Source organism: Barbus barbus (assembly GCF_936440315.1).
Source record: "Barbus barbus genome assembly, chromosome: 13".
Taxonomy (NCBI): Eukaryota; Metazoa; Chordata; class Actinopteri; order Cypriniformes; family Cyprinidae; genus Barbus; species Barbus barbus.
In genome coordinates, this window is record NC_136741.1 from 17,062,899 (window position 1) to 17,090,571 (window position 27,673).

At 36.4% G+C, this 27,673-nt stretch overlaps 2 protein-coding genes and 1 long non-coding RNA gene across 8 annotated transcripts; 2 read left to right on the top strand and 1 right to left on the bottom strand.

Moving 5' to 3' along the window:
- The first annotated feature begins 2,952 nt into the window (after positions 1-2,952).
- Positions 2,953-9,378, top strand: LOC306878807 (retinal rod rhodopsin-sensitive cGMP 3',5'-cyclic phosphodiesterase subunit delta). Of its 6 annotated transcripts, XM_079431347.1 has the most exons (8): positions 2,955-3,043; positions 3,138-3,404; positions 3,945-4,024; positions 5,563-5,742; positions 7,194-7,282; positions 7,483-7,608; positions 8,468-8,573; positions 8,679-9,222. In XM_079431347.1, the coding sequence occupies exons 5-8, from the start codon at positions 7,201-7,203 to the stop codon at positions 8,758-8,760; spliced, it is 396 nt and encodes a 131-aa protein (XP_079287473.1). In that variant the 5' UTR covers positions 2,955-3,043; positions 3,138-3,404; positions 3,945-4,024; positions 5,563-5,742; positions 7,194-7,200; the 3' UTR covers positions 8,761-9,222. The 6 variants fall into 6 exon arrangements, with proteins under 6 accessions (XP_079287471.1, XP_079287469.1, XP_079287473.1 ...); XM_079431346.1 differs by having other exon boundaries at positions 2,963-3,404; XM_079431345.1 differs by lacking the exon at positions 3,945-4,024 and having other exon boundaries at positions 2,953-3,404.
- A 250-nt stretch (positions 9,379-9,628) lies between these two features.
- LOC306878941 (prohibitin-2-like) lies at positions 9,629-13,364 on the top strand. Its single transcript, XM_079431565.1, has 10 exons — positions 9,629-9,697; positions 10,428-10,557; positions 10,991-11,075; positions 11,227-11,306; positions 11,440-11,624; positions 11,775-11,904; positions 11,988-12,091; positions 12,354-12,431; positions 12,685-12,761; positions 12,876-13,364. Exons 1-10 carry the CDS (start codon positions 9,677-9,679, stop codon positions 12,895-12,897), a joined length of 912 nt encoding a protein of 303 aa, XP_079287691.1. The 5' UTR covers positions 9,629-9,676; the 3' UTR covers positions 12,898-13,364.
- Positions 13,365-23,872: 10,508 nt separating this feature from the next.
- LOC306878741 lies at positions 23,873-27,435 on the bottom strand. Its single transcript, XR_013784965.1, has 3 exons — positions 27,030-27,435; positions 25,977-26,259; positions 23,873-25,829 (listed from the first exon to the last, which is right to left on the bottom strand). It is a non-coding gene; the product is annotated as an uncharacterized lncRNA (long non-coding RNA).
- Between the last annotated feature and the right edge of the window lie 238 nt (positions 27,436-27,673).

The following is a 27,673-nucleotide window of genomic DNA, read 5'->3' on the forward strand; positions in this document are numbered from 1 at the left end:
GGGCCAAAGGCCAAGGCCACAGAACCCCTCGGGCGGTCCGAAAAAATAGGGCCGTGGCCTCCCGAGTCCCCCGACCCGCCCTGGCCTCCCGAGTCCCCCGACCCGCCATGGCCTCCCGAGTCTCCCGTCCCGCCATGGCTCCCGGAACGGGCCCCGCTCTGGAGGCAGGTAGCGCCCACCCCTCCTCCCCATTGGATGGTGTATGGCGTGAGGATACGCCTTCCGGAGGGGGGTGTAATGTCAGTCCTGTGTCTTGTTTCCCCCTCCTCTCGTGCCCATATTTGGCCTTCATGTTCCTGTCCTCGTTTGTCATTAGTTAATTTGTCTCCAGCCCTGTTTGATTTGTCCACACCTGTTCCTTGTTGATTTCCTAGTGTTTATAAGCCCTGTGTTTCCCTGCCCCTGTGACCAGTATTAAACGTCATATGTGTTCGTCTTACCCCGATCTCCATGTTCTGTGTTTTGGGACTCAAATAAACCTGATGATTGGAAATCTCCGTGTCTCCTCGCTCCTTGCCCCGAGTGCCACGTGACAAAAATGCAATGTCAAATTTAGTATTTGTAAGGGAAAAAATGAAATCCATGCACAAGTATATTTCAAGTTGCTGGGAGACGCAGAGACAGCAATTTTTGTAATAGATTGCATGGGATTTTCCAGACCACTGCAGAGACATAAGATTTACTGTTAATATAAGGGCTTTCTGCTCCCAGTTTCTCATCCATTCTTGGCTGTGATATCTCTGAAATAGCAGAGCTGTGTTTGATGAAGGATCATATATCTCCATTGTATAGGCTGTAGAATATGTAGATTGGTTTTTTGTTGTTTTGTTTTTTTTTTTCATTGCAAACTACTACTATTTGTAAGCTAAAATCATGTATTCATTTCAAATACATGTAATGAGTGGAATGAGTAGGTGAAATTAATTAATGTCTTGAAAAGGTAGAGGTTAAGGCTCTGCAAGAAGTGGTTATTTTCTTTGCTTGTATTATCGCACCATCCCCTGGTCACACTCTGCCATTACAGGTCCTCTCTGTAGATAAAATAAATAATAAAATATATTGTTTATAATAAAAACATTTATCTTAATTTAGGCTAAATTTCGCTCTTGTAGTGTAGTGCTGAGTAGAGCAGAGACGTGGAGAACTTTATGTAATTCAGATCTCTGTGGTTTTACATGACCACTCTTTAGTCACAAGGAGAGCATTTTGAGACTAGTTCATAAATTGTACAAATATAGCCATCATTATTCCTTGTGCTGGTTTCTGCTTAGCCGCAGGGTTTCTTTTAGATATATAATTTCAGTGGGGTGCGGTGGTGTTTTAAAATGAGGCAGTTTTATACATATATGTGTGTGTGTGTCCCTGTTAAACTTAATGTTGTCACATTTTCCTGGGTAAATAAATATTACATAAAAATAAGAACAATTCTAATTCTATTTTGTATTTTATTAATATTTATTTATTTAATATTTTTAATACTAATTATACATTTCATAGTGTTTTATGCATTTTTATATTTATTCCAAAATAATAACTAAAGGCAGTAACAATTTGAACAAAATTCTGGAAACAATTTACAATAAGGTTTCATTAGTTAACTACTTTAGTTAACATGAACTAAGAATAAACAATAGCCTACTTCTACAGCATTTATTAATCTTAGTTAATATTAATTTCAACATTTACTATACATTATTAAAATCAAAAGTTGTGTTTGTTAACATTAGTTTATGCACTGTGAACTAACATGAACTAACAATGAACAACCGTATTTGTATTAACTAATGTAAACAAAGATGAATACTGTAATAAATGTTCATTGTTTGTTCATGTTAGTTAACTCATTAAATGACACCTTATTGTAAAATATTACCAACATTTTTTATTTGTGAACTGATGTTCAGCTGTTCTTTTTAATAGTCAACTTATTTTCGGGTCATCGTCATAAAAGCTCTGTAAACACTGCCACAGACACGAAGATATATCTTTCATTTCATCAAGCTGAATGTTCACTAAAAACTGATGCAGTCACCACGTTTTCAGACCATTTCAAGTTTTATTTTTGACGTGACACAAAGTAGTAGTGTCTAAGTGGGAGAGTTGTTTACTTCTATAACCTTCATTCAGGCCGAGAGCTCGCATCACATTCAATTTCCCCCAGAAAAGTCAAGGCAAGCTATGGCAAGTACTCTCAGCAATGGGGTCTCTGCTGAAAGTCTATGGACTGAAGGGAGGCAAGCCTTCGCTGTAACTTTACCTGCGGGTGTCGCTGTTTGACAGTGGTACTTCATTTATTTTAATTTTTTTGATGGAAAAAGAATTCGTGAATTTACATAAAGCATCTCTGCTCGACACTGCACCACACTAAAGCATGCTGTTTACATGAGAATGAACCCTTTTATTGTAATTATTATAATACATGTTATTAATTTGTTAATCATTAGAAAAATATAACTTTTAGAAAATATATTTTTATTTTATTTTATTTTGAAATCCATCGTACAGAATAAAGTGGAGTACATACAAAGATGGTAGGCTCATTAGGTTTAGGCTATATGCTCCGCATCTTTTTGTCTGAACTACTTGGCATGTTTGTTAACGGCAAGTCCTGGCATCAACATATTTTACATAAAGAGGGCAATCTGTACGTGCACCGGCCTCATTTAAAACTCACTGTCCATAAATGGACCGTTATTCATCTGAACTGTATTTACATGGTATCCCCTGAAGCGCCTTATTTATTCCATAGCAAATAATGTACAGATAACTTTTTGTCTCACACGCGCTTCCGTTCTGTTGCGTTCGAAGGACGTTTGAGGGGTTGCCATCGGTGACGCGTCCCTACGCAACCAAACCCCGCCCTGGTTCTTGCATCTCCGCTACAATTGGCGCATTTAATCCAGGCCTTCAAAAACTCGCAAGATGATTGGTCGAACCAGCTATCAGTCTCCCACAAAAATCTATTTACAGTAGGTTGTGAGCGGATCAAGTGTACCCGTTCAGATTAAAGCTGGATCTCGCTGTAACTAAAAGCTTTTTCGAGGTGGATTTTATGTAATTAACAAGCTATTTTGTCCAATATTTATTAGTTATTCCTCGGCTGAACGTTTTAATTCGTCTTGTTTCATCTGCTGAAGCTGAAGATCCAGGAAAAAGATGTCTTCGGATGAAGACAGAGCGAAGGAGATTCTGAAGGGGTTTAAACTGTATCCTTAAGTGATGATGGGACAGATTAGCCTGTTAGCTACAAACCTCAAACTCACACAACTTTGCATTATAGCTAGCTATGTTTATTCAGGTGTAAATGTGGATTAGGTCATTCATTTATAGGTTATGAAACCAGGACTTCAGTATTATTGATGCTGTAAGAGATGCTGGTTACAGTTAGCAGGACAAACTGGGAGGTGAACTGTTTTCATTTTATGTTATGCTTTCTTAGTTATGTTCGATACTAGATTTCAGTTTCAACAATATCCATCTATAAATAGAAATGCCTTTCATTTAAACAAATAAACCAAGGCTATATTTGCGTCTGTGGTGTCAGACTGTCAGTCGGCTGATTGTGGATGTATTAACACTTTTAAACGTCCAGCTGAGTTTTTAAACGGTTTATGAAATTTTGGATAAGTTTTTGTTAAGTTTTTAGGCGGTATATATAAGCAGTTTGTTATGTAGTGTGTGAATGAATAGATGGTGTAATTTCTCTAATCCAGATTACTCTGTTATTCTATAAATTGTATAAATATGTTTGTTTTTGTTAATATGCATACCTAGTTACTGGCATATGAATTGAAATTTACTAGTGGAGTTAATTAGATTGAGGAAAGTCATTTCAAAGCAGTCTGGTAGTGTTTATAAGATTATAGGCACTTCCAGGTAAAATTCCCACCAAATTTGACATTTATTTGAGCATATCAGCATCAGCATCATGTTCTTTCCTTCAGATGAAAGCTTGTTCCCATGGGCTCCAGGATACTATGCGACTGTCAGGCACCTGATTCTTGGGATCAGGTGCATTAGACAGGTGAAATCTCCTCACACAGTTTGTGCCTGCCATCACAATTGCATAACATTGGCTAGTGTTTCTATAATAGGCTCTGTAAATCTGACGAGAATAATCACACTAGCACCAGAACCTTCTGATGGGGTGAAAATGGCCATGTCTGGAACATTAAGACTGCCCTGTCAGTCCTGATGTACACTGTTTTCCAAATCTTTCTTCAAACAGACATGTGTGACCTTCTCTGGGAAAGCAAGGGTTTGTCTTACAGGCTGGTAATTCTTAAATCCTTGATTTGAAAGGACAGGGATTTGCTGCCTTATGCTCCTCACATTCAACTGTGTGCTGCTTTGAAGCAAAGCTGTGGAAAATGATTAAAACTTGTGCAAATATTTATCTTTCAATTAAAGGTTTGTGGACAATAGAGTTAAACGTCTGTAAGGAAGTGTTTTGGATTTACACTACTGTTCAAAAGTTTGGGGTCATGAAGTTTAAAAAAAAAAAAAAGTGCACTTCTATTCAGCAAAACTACAAATTACAAACATTTTAATATAAATTACAAAGTAAAGTTCTCAAAAGTGACAGAATGTTACAAAATAACTTTTTTTAACTGTCTATTTATCAAGAAATCCTGAAGAAATTCATTTCAGTTTCAGCAAAAATATTAAGCAGCACAACTGTTTTCAACATTGATAATAATAATAAATGTTTCTTTAGCACCAAATCAACATATAAGGATGATTTTCTGAAGGATCATGTCACACTGAAGACTGGAATTATGGCTTCTCAAAATTCAAATGTTCAAATAAATGCAGCGTTGTTGAACATAAGAGATGTCTTTCACAAACATTAAAATCTTACCAACCCCTAACTTTTGAATGGTAGTGTATGTTAGAGTGTCTGGATAAAACATTCAGGTATAATTTTATATAAAATATTGAAACTTTATTCTGTAGTTGTTCATAATAAACTGGAGAATGGGCTGGTATGCCTTAGAAGTCACTACCTATTTAGAAACATCTTTTTATGCATAATGTCTATTATTGCATTGGCCCTGAACATCATTTTAGAGCACAGCTTTTTTCTTTTCTTTTTTTTTTTTTACCAAATATGTGTCATCTTAGTATAGTACAGCTCTTTATAGCAGCGTGAATCTGGTACAATGTAGTTACGCAGCACAGACCAATTTTCATAGGCTATTTTATGCAATTTTACTTCCAGGCTTCATCATATTTGCCCTGTGTAGTTTTTTATCCCAGTGTGCCCCAGAGGTGACTACTATGTGCAAAGCACCATCCCCTTGAGTGGCTACAAAAAACACTGTGTTAAATAATGAAAACGACAGATATTGTATTATGTGCCAAATTATGTATTCAGAGATTTTGAAATTGTGTGCTTTCAAGGCTAGTTTTATGTTCCTCTTCCAGGAACACAGGACTGTGTGTATTTTTGGTAAAGCTTTAGAACTAACATAGCCTCTATACTGCCATAATTTTTAATAAGGCAAAATGTGATGCGTTTGATGTACTGATTTTTTTTTTTTTTTTTTTTACTATACACAGTTACTGTAGTTCTTTTGCACCAGTAACAACAGACTGGAAATGGCAACAATGGATGACTTTATAAAAACGAATGTGGCTTCCATGAAAGCATTGGTGCCGAAGGGACTAATTACCTCGACAGTGACAGTGTTTGTGAGTAAAAGGGTCTCTCCCCTGCGACTCTCTCGGTGTGCTCAGCAGGTGAGATCCCACAGACATCTGTCACCAATAATATCAAATGCAGTCGCCTGATTCATCAGATACAGAGCCTGGCACTTTAAGGGAGTAGTTATTCATTAGATGCTAAAAGACTTCAGCTTTTAGCATCTAAATTCAGGGTGTAATATATCACAGGATATAGCACATAAAATTAATTGGAAATACGAGAATCTCTTAACCTTTCATAAAGTTGGAAATTGATGTTTAAGCACATTAATTTGAGTGGGAAACATCTAAAACGTAGTTGTTGTTTTTTGTAGTCTTTACATTGTGCGTGAAAATATGGGATCTATTCAGTAAAGCTACCACTAAATAGTTTCATTTGGTTCAGTTTGGTCATTTTGAAAATGAATCCTAGCTTGCGATTCTGGTTATTTGGGTCTCAGGATTCATTTCAAGTATTTTAATGCCTCGGAATTGTTCCATATAAATTTGAGTCTCCATAAGAATGAGTAGAACCAAATAATAATGATTATAATTTTTAAATATATATATATATATATATATTATGCAGTGTCAGTAATATCTACTTTTTGAGCCCTTTTTATCCCTACAAGAACAACTTGGGGATTTGCATTTGTTAAGAAGCATTTATATGTCGCTATTAATGCTTCAGAGATAGATTAGGATTAGTAATACATGTAGCACACTTATGCAGCCCTGACTGAGGTCTCACGGGGTTGGTAACTAGGGCTTGTGCTATGCACCTGTAATGACACATGCAGCCTGGTGTGAGTGTGCTTTACTAGCCTGAAAGGCTCATACAGGTGGTCTGAAGATGAAGAGATCAGATGTCATTGACACAGAGTAGAGGACATTGTCACAATTCATTGTTTAGCTGACAGATCAGGCTGTTTTTGGACTTAAAGTGTGGTCTGTTTCAGTTAGCCCTGATGGGCGTATTTGCTTTTATGATTTATGATTAATTGCTGCTAAATGTAATGATTAGATGCTCTTGAATTTAGACAATTTCAGGGAATATTTCACTCATCATGCCTTTTGAGATTTACTCACTTTTCTCTGTGGAACACAAAAAACGAGCAAGATATTTAAGTGTTTTCCACACACAAATCTATAATGTGGCTTCAGAAGAGTTAGGCATATAGTGCAAGTGTCTTATGGGCTGCTTTTATAGTGCTTTTTTGTTCTTTTTTGTTTGATGGCTACTGAACATTATGCTAAACATCTCTTTTGATGAAAGAAAGTCAAAAGTTCAAAATGACATTAGGTAAACGATGACACAATCTTCATGCTTATGTGAACTGCTACTAGCCTGCTACAAAACTCCATTTACTGATTTGGAGAAGTTTTATCTACTGTTGACGTCATGCAAATTAATTTTCTTGTCAGATGCCATTTTCTAGAATGTTGACCCTGATATCAGGAGACATTTTCATTGTCAGTCTGTTCAGCATGCCTTAACTTGTCTTCAGAAACTGGATGAATCTTAGAGATGCAGAGACAGGGAAGGTTCTCTGGCAGGGAACTGAAGACCTCTCTCTTCCTGGAGTAGAACATGAAGGTTTGTAGTTCTCAGCATTACCTTTGCATTAAAGATTTAAACTACTGGCTCGATTAAGCTATACCAATTCTTCTCTTATGTCCACTACTTCTCTGCCCTTTTTAGTGACGTCAGTGAGAGGTCAAGATCAGTTTTCAGTTCTGAATTTGGTACAGAATGGGCCATGTCTGGTAACTAATAGATTTGATTTTGTTTTTCAGCTCGGGTTCCTAAGAAGATCCTGAAATGTAAAGCTGTCTCCAGAGAGCTGAATTTCTCTTCAACAGAAAAACTGGAAAAATTCCGACTGGAGCAAAAAGTTTTCTTTAAAGGCCAGTGCCTAGAAGGTTGGTCTAATTCTTTCTTGCACATTGCACTTTAGTGATAAGGAATAGCAGTGATGATAGTACTGACAAATTAGAGCTCTCTTTTGTAAAGTGACTGGTTCTGGTTCATTAAAATGATCTAACACAGAGATGTCTTCTCAAGCAAGGAGCTCCATATAAATGACTTCACTCATTGTCCATTGATAAAAAAGGACATAATCCATTTTAACAGCGTCACTGCTGACATCCTGTTAAAACTGAATGTCACAAGACTGTAGTGTTAAAAAAGTGTTACACCACTTTTATTTCCTTCAGTAAATTTGGATGAAGAAATAATGAATACTAACCATACATTCTCATCTACATAAACATGTTAACTAAACAATGCTAAAATTTGTCATATATAAACTGTGCTAAAAAAAAAATTGGATCACAATATTGCATTCATGTGACCTTTTTGATCATAGTCATAGTCTAGTTAGATTTAGAACAGTCTAAATCACAGGTACAGGTAACTTGTGAAATATTTAAACGTTTACGCATATATACTATTCCTAATATTCTTGAATAACCTGAACAGTATAGTTTAAATGCAATATTCTAAGATTTCTTTCAATAAATCATTTATTACACATTCACCACTAATTCACAATGTAACAGTCGGCCATTTAAATTTTGATCTATGCTTGTCTTCATGGTTTTAAGGAATTAGACTGATATTATATTAAATATGAATTTCCAGACTTTACTTGTCAGGTTACTTTTTCTGTGTAATTTAAAAACCTTTTGCATTTTGACTCTAACAATTGAATTGAAAAGATTTTTGAAAGCTTGATTGTGAAAGCAAAGCACTTACACATGTACCTTGTCTTTTTTTCAGAGTGGTTTTTTGAGTTTGGCTTTGTGATTCCTAATTCTACAAACACATGGCAGTCTTTGATAGAAGCTGCACCAGAGTCACAGATGATGCCTGCAAATGTCTTAACGTAAGAGTTTTCTTGGGGGAAAAAATTCTGATATTCTACAAACATATTTGATATTAGTAAAAGTTGCTCATGGATTAATCACACATTAAATTGTGTCTGTTGCAGTGGTAATGTTATTATAGAGACCAAGTTTTATGATGACGATCTTCATGTCAGCACGTCCCGGGTACGACTCTTCTACGTCTGAGACATGGAATCTTTAATTGTTTTTTTTGGTTTGTTTTTTTTTACTGTCACTCCAGAGGATGGACCCATCGCTACAAGCTTGAATAGCCAGAGGAGACACTCTACATACTGAGTATTTCTTCTGAGGCGCTGTGACAACAGCATTAAAGGGAACATTTCAGTAAAACCAAGTTTCAAGACAAATGGTCACACCAGTTTTATGGCAGATAAGGACTTGTACATAAGAGCTATCATGCTCATGACAACCTGGTTGTGTAAATTACCTGTTTGTATATTTTTCATCTTCTCCAGTACTGCGATGTACACTGCTTCCTTATCAGCTATTTTTAAAAGGTTTGCTCCCAGTCTGTGTGGTTGTTCACGGTCTCATTGTTTTTTGGGGTTTTTTTTTTTTAGTTAAACTGTAAGATAGGCTGTGTTTTAAAATAAATTATATAATTATGGATTAAAATATATTAATATTTTGTCTCTTGCATTTCTCCCACAAGTCTTTCTCGGCAGAATGAGTGATCTTATAAATGTTTGTGTGGCCAATTTTAATGTCACACATCGCATGTCCATGAACATGACATAAAATAAGTAGTAAATAAGAACAAATAAAAAACATTTCAGATGTTTTAAAACCATTTGTGCATTTTGACTTTTACAATAATCACATAGAATTAATTAGAGCACAAATCTTTATCCATTTAAAATATCTTTATGGCTGTCATTTGGGCCCAGTTACATCAAAATTGGTTTTAAATTAAATATATAGTCTTGGATATGATCTAGCATATAACTGCTTTATAAAGATTAGCCGTTCGCTATGTAGTAATGTCCAAAATGTGTATATAACCAAGAATACTACATTACCCACAATTCCTTCCGGATTGAGCGGAAGTTGTTCGTGACGACCTTGGGTAGCTCTTGCAAGCATGGCGAATAAAGAGCCTAACGTGAGTATACTATCTTATATTTTAAGAAATTGTATTTATAGCATGATCATTTTATAAATGCTCATTAATGAAAGGGGCAACTTTTTATGCAAAGTCACTTTAAGCTTGGTAACAGAAATCGGAGGAGAAAGAGAGTGTTACATGAGCAGTAACCGTGATCTGCTGAAACATTAAAGCACATTTTAAGATTAAACTTAGACTTATTCATAGGAATTTAAATATGAAAAGTTTCTGAATAACATGGTTTGACTTTGAATATCTGTACTGAAGTCCTGACTCCTGATACCGGCTGCTCTAAAAGCCTCTTCGGTCTTTGACGTTTAATATCAACTGTAACAACGAGGTAGTATTGCATACTAGATAGATTCATACTAGGTAGTTGGTGTAGACTCACAATCAATTTTTTATATTGTCATGCAAGTTGTTTCCTACTTTGTTTATCACAGTTCCTGTGCTTCCATGATCTGAATCAGAATGTCAGATAATAAAGTCATTTTCCCAGACAATGGTTATTAATATTAACACTTTAATAGGGCAACTTTAAATAGAAAACTGGAAAATTCTAGACATGATTAATTATACCCATTAAGTGTCAAATGATAGAACTGTCGTAACATTGAACCCTTTTAGTAAGACCCTGTCTGGGAAAATCTTTCTATTGATATATAACGGTAATATTGTCAATGTAATTTCCACTGAAAATCAATATTATTATTTTGTAATCTCACAGAGGTTGCTCCAGAACCTAAAGGATCTCGCCGGACGCATGTCCTCTGGCTCAAAGGGTGCTGGACTTGGCTTAAAGTTATTAATTGGAGCAGGTGCACTTGCTTATGGAGTCAAAGAGGCCACATATACAGGTAATTCAGTATTACCATAGTGTAATGTATTACTTAAAAAAGGTATTAGATATCGAGCTCAGATGTCTCGTGCAGTGTCGTCAGATATCTTTATGCACTACTATTCTAAAATTTCTGATCAAGATTTTGCAAAACCTTTTTTTTTTTACCTTAATAATAATAAATTTGGCATATTAGAATAATTTCTGAAGGATTGTGTGACACTGAAGACTGACGGCTGCTAAAATAATCTTTGCTTATACAGGAATGAATAAAAATCTATTAAAATAGAAAACATTTTAAATTGTAGTAATGTTTCACAATATTGCTGTTTTTACAGTATTTTTAACCAAGTAGCCTTGATGGGATTAAGATACTTTTTGGACAAAATATTCTTGAACGTTAAACTTTTGAAATGAATATAATAAATTTAGAGGACTGGTCTTGTTTTTAGTGGAGGGTGGTCAGCGTGCAATTGTCTTTAATAGAATTGGAGGGATGCAGATGGATACAGTCCTCTCTGAGGGTCTCCACTTCAGGTAATTTTTTTTAATGACTTGTTGAACAGTTTTCTATAATTGTTCTCTTTGAAAGCAAACCAATTGTCTTATCTCACCATAATAAAAAAGGAAAGCTGTAACTTCAAAAAAAAAAAAAATAAAAAAAAAAATAACAAAATTGTTCTTATAGGATACCATGGTTTCAATATCCAATCATATATGATATCAGAGCCAAACCAAGAAAAATATCATCTTTAACAGGAAGCAAAGGTAAACATTTTTTTATTTTATTTAATTGTCAGTCATGCTTTTTTAACTTTCATTTCAACACAGTCATAATTTGTTCACCTATGTGGCTACCAAATCTGTTGTTATTTCTTACATGAATATGTAATGTGGTCAGACCTGCAGATGGTGAACATTGCATTGCGCGTGCTGTCCCGACCTGTGGCTTCCAACCTTCCTGTCATGTACCAGCATCTGGGGAAGGACTACGATGAGCGGGTGCTGCCGTCCATTGTAAATGAAGTTCTGAAGAGTGTGGTCGCCAAATTTAACGCATCCCAACTAATTACACAAAGAGCCCAGGTTAGTATTTTCTCACAATCTGTTACGCAGTTTTGAAAGACTTCCACATATTCTAGATCTGAACCGTCCATATTCAAAAGAAGGCAAATCTCAGAATTACAGTCTAAAAATGATTATATTCTTAATGTCTTCTCCACTGATTTCATGCAGGTCTCTCTGCTCATCCGACGGGAGCTCTTTGAACGGGCTAAGGACTTCAACATTATTCTCGACGACGTGGCCATCACAGAGTTGAGCTTCAGCAAGGAGTACACAGCAGCTGTGGAGGCCAAACAAGTTGGTAGGTAAAATTAGGCTCTTGTGTGCTGTAGCTTAGAATATGTGGGCATAATTATTGTAATAAAATTGTTTATGATCTTCTAGCCCAGCAGGAGGCGCAAAGAGCTCAGTTCTTTGTGGAGAAAGCAAAACAAGAACAGAGGCAGAAGATCATCCAAGCTGAAGGAGAGGCCGAGGCAGCTAAAATGGTTTGAGCTTCTTGCCTAAAAAATATTTACTTTTGCCAGACACTCACAAATCCACGTCATGAGTAATTCAATTTTTGTATTTTTTAACTTTCTTATTTTGTTTATTATATCATATAATTAGTATATTATTATTGTATTTACTGTTGTTATAATAGAATACTATTATGTAATGTAAGTATTATTCATGTAAGTAAATTAATAATAGGAGTGTGATTTTCTCTATAAATATGAGAACTTTATTTTGATCTGATCTAATTCACAGTTAGGGGAGGCCGTCACAAAGAACCCTGGATACCTTAAACTCCGAAGAATCAGAGCAGCGCAGAACATCGCCAAAACGGTGCGATGTTATTATTCACTACAATTTATTTATTCATAATTTTTAATGAGTTTTCCTGATGTAAATGGTACACTTTGGAAAAAAGGTGTTTTTCACCCATGTAAATATTTGATGTTCATAAGCAGTTCTGCCAAAGTTCAGCTGGTCTTGGATGGCTTTTTTTGGCTTAAAATTTCTTCAATTCCTTTTGGAAAAAGCTGAATGTTTTGATGTCCTTTCTCAAAGCCCTGACCAGATGAAGGTTGTTTTCCAGGTGGCGGCTTCACAGAACAGGGTTTACCTGAGCGCAGATAGTTTGGTTCTGAATCTGCAGGACGACTCTTTTAACAAGTAAGAACTGTATGCCTCCTCAAAAAGAAAAAGTGCATTTTTGTGATTTCTTAATTAATTACATGTTAGATTAAATGTAGTTGATGCTGACAAAATCTTCGTTTTACATTTCAGCTTGTCTCTCGGAAAGAAGTAACCCTTTCAGAAGCCACTCTCATTCCAGTTGTCAGAGGTTATATTACAAGTAACCATATGTGTGTCCTTTGAGATGGCATTTTCTGATTGAGTCACAAATGAATGTGTCAGTCCGGGGAAGACTCACTAAATATCTAATGGTGTAGTCCTGGTTCGTCAGTTAAATATGACTCCACAATTTGCTGGTTATCAAGACAATGCAGTTTTGTGTTCGTCTTCAGCACAATGAATGAAGGCAATAGTGTACTGTACCAGATCATTTAATTCTTTTCAATGATGATTGTTGTAACAGGAAACGTGTCTTTAATTGATACTTCAAGCTTGATGAGCTCAAGGTTGGTTGAGAAAAAAAAAAAAAAATCTATCCATTTTTTTAGGAATGATTTACGTCTTTCCTGAAAAATAACACAAACAATTGTATACAGTGTGACTCAAAAGGACACCTAATAAAAACTTTACTATTTCCAATCAGTTGAAGTTCATAAATGCTGCACTTTTGACAATTGTCTTGTCGTTTCAGATTAACCTGGAATATTTTAATCCTAAAAACATGTTTTCAGTTGTAAAGGTCTTTGCACACTTAGTTCGAAATTCCTGTCCGAAATTTTCACACGTTAAGAAATAAATACGAGCTCACATTCTGTCAATGTCTCCGAAACGTTCATCTGTCATAAAAAAAATTCAGATCAGGTTCGATTTTCTGTGTTTTCGCATCTGTAGTAAGCATTTTGATAGGAAAGGATGACGAATACGAAAAAAATTCAGAGTCAGTGTGCAAGGACCTTTAGTATGAAACCTTTTTGGTATTAAACTAGCCTGCCCTATAAAAGCATCACTCCACCACCTGGTTCTGGTTACTTTAGCAGTCTAATCCTGCTCAGTCTACATCTCTACTTAACCTTTGAACTGCCTCTTTCCTCCCCCAAAACTCAGTAAAGTAGAGTGGGGCTTGTTTGGTTCTCCTATTGGCTCTTGTGTATTTGCATTTTTTGAAAGGCACCAGTGAACAGATGCTAAGCTTTTGTCAGACTGCACAGCCAAATACATGTTGCTGTTTTAATAAGGAAAAGTTACATAAATTCTTGCTTAATCTCTTTGGAAGTTCCTTCTAAAATAGGTAAATATGGTTGTCTTGCTCTATGTTCATTGGCCAGGCAGCTGATTAATCAGATCATGTTTGGCTCTCAGCATTCACTGTTAACTCTGCCTTCTTGGCTGTTTACTTTAGGAGTCCACTTGCCTCATTTCAGTTCCAAAATTTATAAATACCCTTGTCAACTGAAAAGGCACACTTTTAAAATGACAAATATTTTGAAAAGTGTTCTTATAACTTCAGCATAATGTTTAATGTAGTATGTGCAGCAGGTTAATGCAATCTTATTCTTGTCATGCATGCTTGCAGTGGCACAGTGTACAAAGTCAAGAGTTTTTTACATGTCATTTGTTTTTCTTCACAATTGCTGTATTAAAAACTGTTGAAATGCAAGTCTTTAAGTAGTTCATCAAAATCACTGTTGAAATTCAAAACAACTTTAAATTCAAACTGAATTATATGGAGCTATAAATACATAAATTATACACATTTAAAAATTATATAATTTAAATGACAAAGCTAAGGCTAATATATTCAATTTGGTTTAAAAGAAAAAAAAAATCAGAATTTGTTAAGCTTTGCATAGAAACAGTTTTCAATAGGTAATATCAGAAATGAATAAAGAAAAAAACAAAATACAGGCAGTCATACAGTGGTCAGAGGGGATTTGTCACTACAATACAGTGGGCAAATAAGTATTTGATACACTGCCAATTTTTCAAGTTTTCCCACTTACAAAGAATGGAGAGATCTATAATTTTCATCGTAGGTACACCTCAAATGTGAGAGACAGAATCAAAAAAAAAATCCAGAAAATAACATTGTATGATTTTTGAATAATTAACTTCCATTTTATTGCATGAAATAAGTATTTGATCACCTACCAACCAGCAAGAATTCTGGCTCTCACAGACCTGTTAGTTTGTCTTTAAGAAGCCCTCCTATCCTCCACTCATTACCTGTATTAATTGCACCTGTTTGAACTCGTTACCTGTATAAAATACACCTGTTCACACACTCAATCAATCAGACTCCAACCTCTCCACTATGGGCAACACCAAAGAGCTTAGTGTCTAAGGACACTAGGGACAAAATTGTAGGTTACAGGACAATAGGCAAACAGCTTGGTGAGAAGGCAACAACTGTTGGCACAATTATTAGAAAATGGAAGAAATTCAAGATGACTGTCAATCTCCCTCGGACTGGGGCTCCATGCAAGATCTCGCCTCGTGGAGTATCAATGATCCTGAGAAAGGTGAGGGATCAGCCTAGAACTACACGGGAGGACCTGGTCAATGACCTGAAGAGAGCTGGGACCACAGTCTCAACGGTTACCATTAGTAACACATTACACCGTCATGGATTAAAATCCTACAGCGCGCGCAGGGTCCCCCTGCTCAAGCCAGCACATGTCCAGGCCCATCTGAAGTTTGCCAAAGACCATCTGGATGATCCAGATAAGGCATGGGAGAGGTCATGTGGTCAGATGAGACTAAAGTAGAACTTTTTGGTATAAACTCCACTCGCCGTGTTCGGAGGAAGAACAAGGATGAGTACAATCCCAAGAACACCATCCCAACCGTGAAGCATGGGGGTGGAAGCATCGTGCTTTTCTGCAAAGGGGACAGGACGACTGCACCGTATTGAGTGGAGGATGGATGGGGCGATGTATTGCGAGATTTTGGGTCGTGGCTGGGTCTTCTAGCATGAAAATGACCCCAAACACACAGCAAGAGCAACTAAGGAGTGGCTCCGTAAGAAGCATTTCAAGGTCCTGGAGTGGCCTAGCCAGTCTACAGACCTGAACCCAATAGAAAATCTATGGAGGAAGCTGAAACTCCATGTTGCCCAGCGACATCCCCAAAACCTGAAAGATCTGGAGAAGACGTGTATGGAGGAGTCGGCCAAAATCCCTGCTGCAGTGTGTGCAAACCTGGTCAAGAACTACAGGAAACGTCTGACCTCTGTAATTGTAAACACAGGTTTCTGTGCCAAATATTAAGTTCTATTTTCCTATTGTATCAAATACTTATTTCATGCAGTAAAATGGAAATTAATTATTCAAAAATCATACAATGTGATTTTTTTTTTTTTTTTTTTTTTTTTTTTTTTTTTTTGATTCTGTCTCTCACAGTTGAGGTGTACCTACGATGAAAATTACAGATCTCTCCATTCTTTGTAAGTGGGAAAACTTAAAATCGGCAGTGTATGAAATTAAGTCAACATCACTTTTTTTTACAGTGTACATATTTGCCCCACTGCATGTGATATGGGGGTGTGTATGATGATTATATTTTAAACTACCTAAAAGTAAGGTTCCAGGTGTTCAGAAGATCTGTATGATCTCTCCAGAAGAATATAATATAGAACTGGGTGCTGCATTGGGTGGACATATATGTGTGAAACATTTGTAGGCCAAGGCTGTCCACAAAATCCAAGACATTGGAACAGATTTGAGTCTTTAAGTGTCAGTATATGCAGGTGAAGTGAGTTTGAGCACTGCGATTTAGCTTTTTTTTTTTAAAGCTTTATGAGTAAAGTCCAAAGTCCATTATTATATAATTACTAGGGTGTTGATAGCGCAAAAATTGCGTTAATAATTAAAAAAACGGGAACATCATGAAGTTCAACAACTGCAGCCTGTTATTTTGTTTACATTCCTTTATAATATTATGAAATTCTATATTTACATTTTTGTTAGGATCTGGCTTAAAATAAGGTGTTAAATGTAATCAATTTCTTATAAATAAATGAAGGGATTCATTTGTCTTTTTAACTTTTATACACAGTTTAACCTGACCTCAGAGTAAGATTTTTGCAGGTAAATGTGATAAGCAGATGAGAACTGAGAAGTCGCTGACTGCCTGCATGTTTCATTAGATAATCAGGGGTTGTGTTAAAGCTCTTATATGACTCTGTGCTGTCTCAATATAATTAGATCATATTAAGCCCTTTGTGTACGTGTGTGGATGCAATCACAGCCTATCAGTATCAGATTTGCTAAAGGGCCCCACTAGGTGGCACCCAACACCCAGTACTACCCTGCATGGTCTCGCATTACATTCAGCTGTTGAGATCGTCTGCTAAATAAAACTACAAACGTTTGAGCTTGGGCTCAAGTCAAGTCTGTTCCTGTAGTTTTCATAGCACACAGCTGGGTTAAGCGTGACGCTACGCGTGTTGCTTCAAGTTTTAAAGCTTGCATTCATCCTTAATGGGCCCCTAAACAATGTCCCTCTAAAGTGAAAAGCTCTGTTGAAGGAGAGGGGGGTTTTGCGAATCACGCTTATTCAAGAAGGTAGGCTGTTGGCTCCAGTCCTCAAAACCCAACAACAACCATGTTTTTTTAGACCAAAACTAAGTTCTTGGAATGTTGAAATACAGTTTACAGAGGTTGTAAACTGCCTTTGTTTTTGTTTTTTACTGCTGCTCTCTGTGGTCCAATGTTATCAAGATTTTTACATCAAAAGGCATCATAATTTAGAAGTAATAGGCTATTTCTGTCCTGTTTTGACCCCCCTCATTAGAACGCTCTATTTAAATAAGTGCGGCAGATTGTAAACTCGCAAGCAAACGCCCACTGCTATGTTTGGCTAATAGTTGTATGTTGTTTGCTTGACAGCCTACATCGTGCATAGATGGACACTGCTGGGATTTAGGTTAAAAACGCATACATGCTCAGTACATATCAAACAAATAACAGACAAAGCAATAGTGACCACGTAATAATAACAGTTCTTGGGGCTAAAGAGGTAGCAATGTAGAAGCAAGCATTGATCTTCTAATGAGGCGGTGTTTAGCCACACTATTACATCATAAAGTGGCTCATTCAACAACCTGTCTTTTTGGAAAATTGGCTTCAATATAAGCTGTTTTTAGACTAATGAGAAAGTTTTGAGTTCTGAAACTTACAGCATGTTTTTATAGTACAATGACCTCTTATATATCAAAAGATCAAGGAATTTTTGATTTCTCATCACCCCTTTAAGTGGTTCAAATTGTTTGGAAGGATGCATTTATATGTAAATACCAAATTTTTAAGACCGATTCCCTCCACTGGGCAAGAACAGTGAAACATCTGCGTGAATAAGCTGAATGTTAATTGGGAGAATGTGCTTGCTCTTTTTTAACATGGCTTGTTTGCACCCTCCCTTCCTTACACACACACACACACTGTTAAAAAGAAGGCAAGCCCATTGCTCAGTTGGTGTGTCTCCATGGCAACACTGACCTCATGCTGTGACAGGCAATCTGGGCCGGTTGCTATGGTGAGTCGTTGTGACATCAAACTTGAGCCCCAGTTGCCATGGCACCACACCTACTGGCTCAGCAGCTGTTTCTGTGTGATGTCTGGAGCCAACAGGCAACGGAGTTACAATGTCCCATTTCCATTCGAGAGGCTTATTTCTTTGTTCTGCTGCTGTTTTATGCAATTGTGTACAATTCCACCTTTGGATCTGCGACATTCATTGTAAATATTTGAATCATTTTCTTCGCTATCACAGTCTTCGCTTAGTCTATCATAAAAAATCCGTCTGATGAAAATGTTTATTTATGAGTTTGATGTCTTTGAGTAAGTCATGGCTTTCAAGGACAATGAAGAATTATGAATGACATGTTTAATCTAAAGATGGCGCTCTAGGTCGACTAATCTCCATCTCCTGCGGCGCATCTTGAAGGCATTGACACAATTTGCATACTTCTTACTAATAATTGCACTTGCATCATACCGCAAATTGAATTATGATAATTTTTGGGAATTTAATAGCATACCCCTCTAGTCTACATGTGTTTGGACAGATCGTGGGTGCCGCCCATGCTTGTTCGGTGTCTCGAGGCTCATTAAAGGTGTGTAGGGTCCCTCATGGCAGAGGTGTTGAGTACTGCAAAGGCCCCTCACCCATCTTCATTATGGGTGATAAATGTGAACAAGGGCCCCCATAACAGCTCCGCCCAGCTTCTTTCTCCCCACCCTTCTCTTTTTTCATTCCACCCTTCCCCCCTTCACTCTCACTTTGTTCCTCCTGCCTTCCTGATTGTGTGTAATCACCAATAAGTCTTGTTCTCTGATACAGTTGAGATTTATTTATTAGAGTTCCAGTTACTCTTGATCGTTCTTCATCCTGATGTGAAGAGTCAGGAGTGCTTCATGACAATATTTTACCAAGCAAACGCACTAACCTTCCCCCTCTCCTTCTCTGTAGTCTTTAAAGTGCTAAGTGACACTGGGGAATTGTGTCCTAGTTTGACATGCATCATGTGTAAGACAGGCTGCACACATCATCTGATGCCCTTCAGTTTGATAATGAAGCCGATAATGAACACCGCTGGGCCCAACCTAGACCGGTGCTGGAAGGAAATCACAACTTACAGAAAGAAAAAACGAAACAACGCTTATTGCTCTCATTTGTTAGTATTTGTTTCCATGTATGTAATGTTGTTGACCAAATTGCTAGTTGCTAGACAGTGATCTCTTTGACACTTTTGTAAGAAAAATGACTAAGTGGTAAAGGCCTGTTTTCTGTTTTGCAGTAAAATCTTCCCTTCTCACACTAGTAAATGAATGCAGGATGTTTCGTGCATACATAAGGCTACAAACACATCTGAAAAAGATGCAGATGTCCATCTAGTTTACATGCATAAAAAATTAAGAACAAAATCTTTTTGGTGTTTCACTATGTAAACATGCATTATACAGACGTCTTTGGCCACTGAGCTGTGACTCACTGTTTTTTTCATCATCTTGTGCATGCGTGCACTTTTTGTCAACTTAGAAGTTTCGCTTTTGATAGGTCGCACCACTCATAAAGATCCAGTTTCATAACAGCTTTGATTTTTTTTAACACTAAATGTGCAGTCATATTAGCAGAAAAGGTATATTTCCCATTATCAATGGGGTAGCGACACTTACAAAGGATCTTTATTTGTCAACATGTCAAATCTGCATGTTAAAAGTTAACAAATTGATGCAAAATCTGTGTGGGAAATGTTTCAACTAACAAAAAAATTACAGATCCTGCAGAATTCAGTGGAGAATTTCACCATATAAAGGTATAAATGCGACCAGAACATGTTTTGCACTGCTTTTCCGTTCATTTTAGACAAATGTGCTTGACGGTGGCTTTCTGCATCATCTCGCATTCTAAAACTTTTCAACTTTTAAAAAATGTGCCTCTAGACCAATCCACTGTTTACATTATATATGTATTCTGCTGTTTATCTATATTATAATTTAGAAATATGACTTTCAAATTGATTATCGCTTATAACCCTCTGTATACAAAAAGTCCTCCATCTGCCTTGAGTTTGGCACGGCTAGTTTGAGGACTTCGCTTATGCACAGTAGCTCTTTGATGTATTAGAGCAGTGGAGTTTCCTGTTTTTATGTGGTCGGTCTTCCTGTGGTGGGGTGAGGAAGTATACCTCAGGTGACCTGCTGCAAAGCCAGTATGTTTACCCTGTCACTTCATTTCCAACCCATTTCTCCATTTCACCTTGATGGCCCCTTCATTGTCCCCAAGGGAGGATTTTGTTTACAACACTACATTACAAGATGATAAACCTAATGATTCCTAACGTCAACCGGTTGTGGTGTCTGTTGTGCTGGTCTGTGAGCATTTCTCCCATGAAGACTGATTTAGTTTAAGCTTCTTTGACATATTCAGAGGTTCACATCAGTGTGTTCATTAATCATGCTGTCTGTAGGAGGTGCTGCTCTCCTTTAGCATCGGCCCTAACGTGCCCACAGTTATCTGCAGAACTCTCCTCACCGTTGGCTTTTCTCAATCACACTTTTAAACCTTATTCTTATAGATGAGGTGTGCCTTTTTTTATGTAATATGTATTTAAATTACATTAAATAACATTTTCATGGATAGTGAAATACACGGTAAAAGCAGTTTTCCAATTTCTAATCAGGCACTGAATAGAGTACCCATAAAGAGGCTTTACCCATAACTTTGTATGACTGTTTTTGTGTCATACACAATGATATTTATCTGCTGTCTGAGTATGTATTGCAAAATGATTGTATTAAAAATAATACAAATGACAAAATCATATAAAATTATGTAAACGCAAATTAAAACTATAAAAAGCGTTTTAAATAAATATAAATAAATTTTTGCAATTACATTTTTAATTTTCAAAATATTAATGCATATTATAATGCTATATACATAATAATAAAATAACATTTCTGTCATTTCTGGCTTAGTATTTTATTGCTCAGACTTATTTGACATTTTTGCTTTTTAGTGCAGAAGTGGGCATATTGCAGATGCAAGGATTGTGTTTTAATATATGTCAAATTTATATGTGCCAAGTATTTTTTATTGTATGTAATTATCTAAAAACACATACTTTTGAGGAAAAAATATTAATTTTATTTTAAATTTTATAATAAATTATTTACATTCTTGTTTTGAAATAAAAAGAAAAGTTGTTCCCTTTGCATTTTAGTAATTCATGCAAGGCTTCAAAGGGAAAAGAAAAAAATTGATTATTTGATGGCAAAGGAACATGTTTTGAAGATTTTTAGTTGTTTTTGATCATTTTTAATCAGTGTGAAAGAATTTGGACAGCATTAGCAGGAACGTTCTGTGCATGTTTGTAAATCTCACATTGCTGTTGACAGAAGAATGACCCGGTCTGCCGCAAAACAGGACCAAATGTGTATGATCAGTCTTATTGTTGCACAACCATTCAACATAGTGCTGAATCTGTCTGGAAAATGCCACAAGGACACTGACTGATTTCTAAAAGCCTAAGCTCTTCAGGCAGAGTTTAGATGTTCTAATTACTCTCATTCGGTGAGGACAAAAAACTCAAGTTCTTCTGCAAAGCAGCTCATGCACAACAGCAGCAGATGTGGTTCAGATTTTCACCCTCTGGTTCTACTGACATTGTACCCTACAATCTGCAGTCTTATGTATCATCAAAAGCCACAGGAATAGGTCAGTGCACTAAAACCTCTTTGTATCTAACAGACTAGAAAGAATCCTTATTTAAGAGTTGCTCATTTGCGACACATCTGAACAAACAATAACGGGCTGTTTCGATTTGCAAGTACATTTTTCTGAGGACCTCCTGATCAGTGGAATCATTCTTCAGGCTTGTAAATGCTCTCATTCCTCCCCCTCTCTCTTCTGCATTGGTATCTCCCACTCACATTGCAAAAGGCTGGAAATTTTGCACACTGCAACCTTTCTGTCGGTGAACATGAATATTTATTCATTGTTTGCATTTGCCCTCTCTGCCTCCCCCTCTCTGCGCCCCCCCCCCCCCCTCTCTCCCCTCTCCGTCTGTCAAACTTCCCATTTTCTGCCATTTCTCTTTCATCTTCCTCGCCATTGTTATCTCGCCTTCTCATTTGTCAGTGTTAATATCTGTACCTACCAACACATACTGTACAGAACAAGCAGGTATGATGTCAGGCCCTCTGTCAATACGCAACTCTTCAGCTCATTTGTTTCTGGATGAGAGAGACTGAACTGCTAAATGCGTTGGTCAAAGTTGAGGCTTGTTTGTCATTATCCACATACAAGTTCTAAAGTCCACCTTAAGCTGAGCCTTATTAGGTTCTCGCACAGTTTTGTCTTTAAAGGGGGCGCTGCAGGGGAATTTCCACACGTTCCATGCTTCACCTCTGTTGCCTGAGAAAGTGTGGCAGCTCAGACAGACATCTGTAGCCATAACAAAGTCTTAGTCAGGACAAAGGAATTTTAATGGGATAATGTGAGGTTGGATAGGCCTGTGTTATATATTAGAACAGAATCTTCAGTGAGGTAGAAGTGCACTGCAAGCCCTATTTTTATAAGGATCTTATCACTAGCTACTGTGTGACAGGGAAACCTGATCATTTTTTGGCACACTACACTCACGCTGTACAGTGCTGGTGCCTCCAGGCAAACCATGCTTAAAATAAAGGTTTTCCAGCTAATATGGCTTCTGATGAATTGATGTTGTAATAAATGGAGCATGGATTTCAATGCTATTTTGTCATGTCTTGACACCTTAAATGATACATGTATTTCACAATGGAAGTTATTTAGAAATTTCAAGTCTTAGATCCTATTGATGTACTTATTAGTGTGGAAATTAGATTTGAGGTTATAAATGAATGTTAATCCATTTTTTTCCCCTCTAAAAGCTTGATGAGTGGCTCTCTTTCTGCCCTTCAGCATTATCTCTTTGATTTCTTTCACCAGCTGTATGTAGCTTCATCTTGCTGCATGCATAGGCTACAATCGTTCAGTTTTTGAATTATCTCTTGACTAGATTATTGCTACTCATTCCTCATTGGTCTGCTTTCATTACCCCTTGAGTGCATCCATAATGGCGTTGCCCAATTTTGGCTCAAATTGGCTTCTCAAAGCTCCCCAAATCAGATTCACAATGATGTTGTTGGGCTGCAAGGCCATCAACAGCCTTGGCCCCTATACATTTCATAATCCAGCTATACCAAAAGTCTGCTCGTTCACAAAAAAAAATAAAAATGTATGGATCACTTTTATGGTGTAATATCCCAAATCTTCTGAGTAGCTGATGAACTGCCAAAAATTTGTTTTGGTTTTTTCACAAGTGATACCAACTAGTAAAAACTACAGATATAAAACACACGCTTGTGAAATCTTTCCTTGAATAAACTATTGACAAAGCTAAGAAAAGGACTACTACGCCTATCTGACCACACCTTATAGCCAAACCTAACCTCATCCTATTCTAAATACACACTCTGTATTATAATAGATGTCATGTTCGCACTTGAACCTCATAACTTTAGTTTGGTTATCATTTGCTAATTGTTTTTACGGTTATGCACTTTTGTCATAGATTCCGTTTGTAAAGCATGTATGATTGTGAATATTTTCTAATTTTGTTTGTGAAGAAACATAAAACCATAAAACATAGCTTTAGAAATCTTAAAAATGAAAGGTATTTGGCTGATTAGACACTAAGTTAGGGTGGTTTCACCTTTAAAAAATTAGTTGACTTCAGCTGCTCTGTTGAATTATTACCTCCTTCTGCAATACACGCAATAAAATGATAAATGCAGTGAGTGTGTGCAAGTCCATAAACACCCCCTTGCATTATTTTCTTCGGCTATTAACTAGCCAGCGCAAGTACAGAAATACAGGATTATTGTGATTACAGGTATATAAAACATACTGAATGACATTTTTCTATTTGTGCACAAACAGAAATATAAAGCATGACTTTACATAAGAATGTCTTATTGATGGCAAGAGGAAAAATATTTAATCTGCTGTTGTTGTCAATCAGATCTATTGTGATTTATAATGGAAGGTGCGTGCAGTGTTACTGTAACAGTCTTTTGTCCCCTGCTTCTCTTGTTGAACTGGTGCTCATCTTTCTGCTCTCTCACAGAAAGAGTTAATGTTTTTCAGAGCATGAGTAATGTCAAGAATGAGTAGGCTTTCTGACTCAGGGGTGTTTTACTTGTAGGATGCTACTGTATAGTGAACTGTTGTCAGTTAACTGTCAGTCTTTTGCTCATCTTTAAAGGAATAGCTCACTAAGTGAGTGAATAAATGATGACAGAATTTTCATTTTTGGGTGAACTATCCCTTTAATATTATTCAAGTAGACAGAGAATTAGGGGTGTGGTGGGATGATCAAACCCTATTAAAGCTTAAGGGACTGAGAGAGGAAAAGAGACAGAAAAGTGCAGCGAGAGCCATAAAAGCAGGAAGTGGGTTGATAAGAATCATTTTATCAGTATTTAGTATTTATCAGTATTGATCATCCATTTATTCGTTTTACATTATTTATAAGGCAATAAGGCGTAACACATTTACACAGTTAGATATTTGATTCTCAAAGTTGAAATGTTATTATTATTCCAAAAAGTTTAAACACTTTTTAAAATCAAATTCAAACAAATTGAAAAATGTTCAAAAAGCTTATAATTAATTAATTGTATATTTTAAATTCTTTGAATAAAGTGTGTTTTCAGACTTTTTTAAATGTATTGGATCCTGCATTTTTTCATATGTAACTAATAATCTGTTGTGTGTATTTGCTGGAATTTAATTTCACTATGTACGGACAAAACTGAAACTTGCAAACCTTTAATTTCCTATTTTCTACATTGTGGGCTATATGAATGTGAAAGCAGAAATATGTTCCACTTCTGTCACACACTACGTTAACCGCTAAAATGATCATACACTGTAAAAAAACAAAAAAAAAACAGTGCATTTCCCGTTTGTACAGACAGATTTTAGTGTTTGATAGTGAGAGATAAACAACAGAAAAACAGACAGATAAGGACCCTAAATACTTTTGTATGAGAGTCACGGTTCATGTCTCTCATGTTATTAAAAATGAAACTTCACAAAAAAACTTCCTGTTTCAATAAGAAATAGATGAACACAGGTCACTGCTGTGCTCATAAAGCCATTTCATAGAGTCTTTAAGAGTCAAGAGTGTTAAATTCCATGCAGTGTGTCATACAATCTGTGTAGAATGTAGGAAGGAAGGCTGTCTCTCACTTCATTAGTATAACATAACAGGAATTATGTCATCATATCCCCCCCTACAAACTCAAATGCCTATACTTCATCCTTTTAATTGCTAAGGGTACTTACGCTCAGTCTTACACTTTTTTCTGTTTTTCAGATGCCTAGATATCATCCAGTATTTGAAGAACAGGTTTGTGCATGCGTGAACCAGCATGCATCACAATTCTGAAACCAGACTATATTCAATTATTGCTGATAAATTCCTGAAATGCATGCAAATGCTGTAGTCTCACCTCAGAGTTTTCAGAGTTGAATTTTGTTTATGAAGCTTATAATACATGACTCACCTGGCACCTGTAACAGAAAGAGTATTTCAACATCCACACCCAGAAACACCTAGGCTATTTGTATCTTTTACTAAAAGGCAATTCAAGTCATTACAAGCTGAGTGAAACATACAGTCTAGGTAAAGTTTCTGTTTCGCTGCTGTTAGTTTCTCACCCATTTTTAGCTCTTACACTATTACAGTGTAAATTGTTGCGGTGGGGGAGTAACATGGCCAGCGCTATACCGAGTCCTCCCTTTCACACACAGGCTTGTTTGAGTGGCAGATCACTTCTTCCAACAGCTCTCTTGGCCTGCCGCTTTCTTCAACTAAGACCATGTATGGTCAGGGACCAATTCGAGAGTGGATGGGAGGAGGGACAGCTGGGAACAGTCAAGGCCCCAGTGGTAAAATTAACTTGAGAACAAGTATTTATTTTGAGGACCAGCATAAACAGAGCTGGAAAAGAATGAAAAACATTGAGGGCAGAGTAATATTTAAGACTCATAAACTTCCACACTGAACAAATAGGTCAGCAAGCTATATTGGTGTAATAGCAACCTTATGAAGACGTCCAAAAACTTATTCTTCTTGATAGAGTAAGCAATATTCAAATGATGTACTACAAACATTAACATTCTAAATACATAGAGCTGTGAGCCATCTTTAAATGTGTTATTGGTAACACAAAAGTTGTAACTGATGATTAAATTGTCTTTAACAACCAAAAAGCAACATAGGCTATATGCCTGGGAATATTCTTATACATCTGAATATACCTAAATAACATACTTAAGCTAAAACTTGAGAAGTAGCCTAAGTTCTTGATCAAATCCAGGATAGGCCTACATAAAGTATATGTATTCACGCACAGCTTTAGTCACATTTTTCTGCAGAGGAACTAAATGCATTCAATTTCTTCACAAATTACTTGCAAGGACATGTATGATGGTGATGCATTCCTTTTTTTTAAGTCATAACTGGTTTAAGCAGACAAGTATTCTCCAGAGCCCTTGCATATTGAGTTGTGTACCCTTGATGACACGTTTCCACAGTTAGGCTATTTATAAAATCTAGCATGTATATTTCAATAATATTATTTAAATAGGCCTAAATTATTTAATTGTTTAATGTATTGTTTAATTTAATTATTATTTAAATAATAATAATAAATAAAAATATCTAAAGCATATAAATAAAAAATAATTAAAGTTGTCGTTAATATCAACCTTGCTGTCAAGACTGGCTCGCTGCATGTTTTCGACTTGGAGTGTTGGGTGTTCGACTTGAAGTGTGGGCAGCTGCCTCGATGATAATGGAGCGTTCTAGTAGTTTGTAGCTCTTGCAGCGTAGATGATTCAGACTGATGTAGAAAATCCACTCCGGGTTTTCTGTTTCACTCATTGGTTCAGTTCTGTATCATGTTTCCGTCCTCGCCTCCTTCTCTTGCCGCCATTTCACATAATCGAGATTTTCGCTTACCGTGTCATGGTGGAACTGAGTCCTTCTGCAATAATGAGATATGGGCTACTAAAACAAATGTATTATGTCGACGTTTCGCCTGCTGCTACATCGGGTGTTTTTTATTTATTTTATTTTTTTATATATATTAGAAATATGTTAGGCTATTTATATGGATATCTTTATTATATTATTAGCTTTAAATATAATTATAATATCTTTTTTATTATTATTATTATTATTTTATCAATAGTTATGCTAACCCCGCGGATTACGCTAAAATATTGCATAAAATCATTGCATTTTTTATTCTACATGTAGCCTACCATAGTGTCTGCTAAATCGTCAACATACTAATTAATCTCACAACCTGTTAACCACCACAATCATCAAACAAAGGAATTAACAAAAC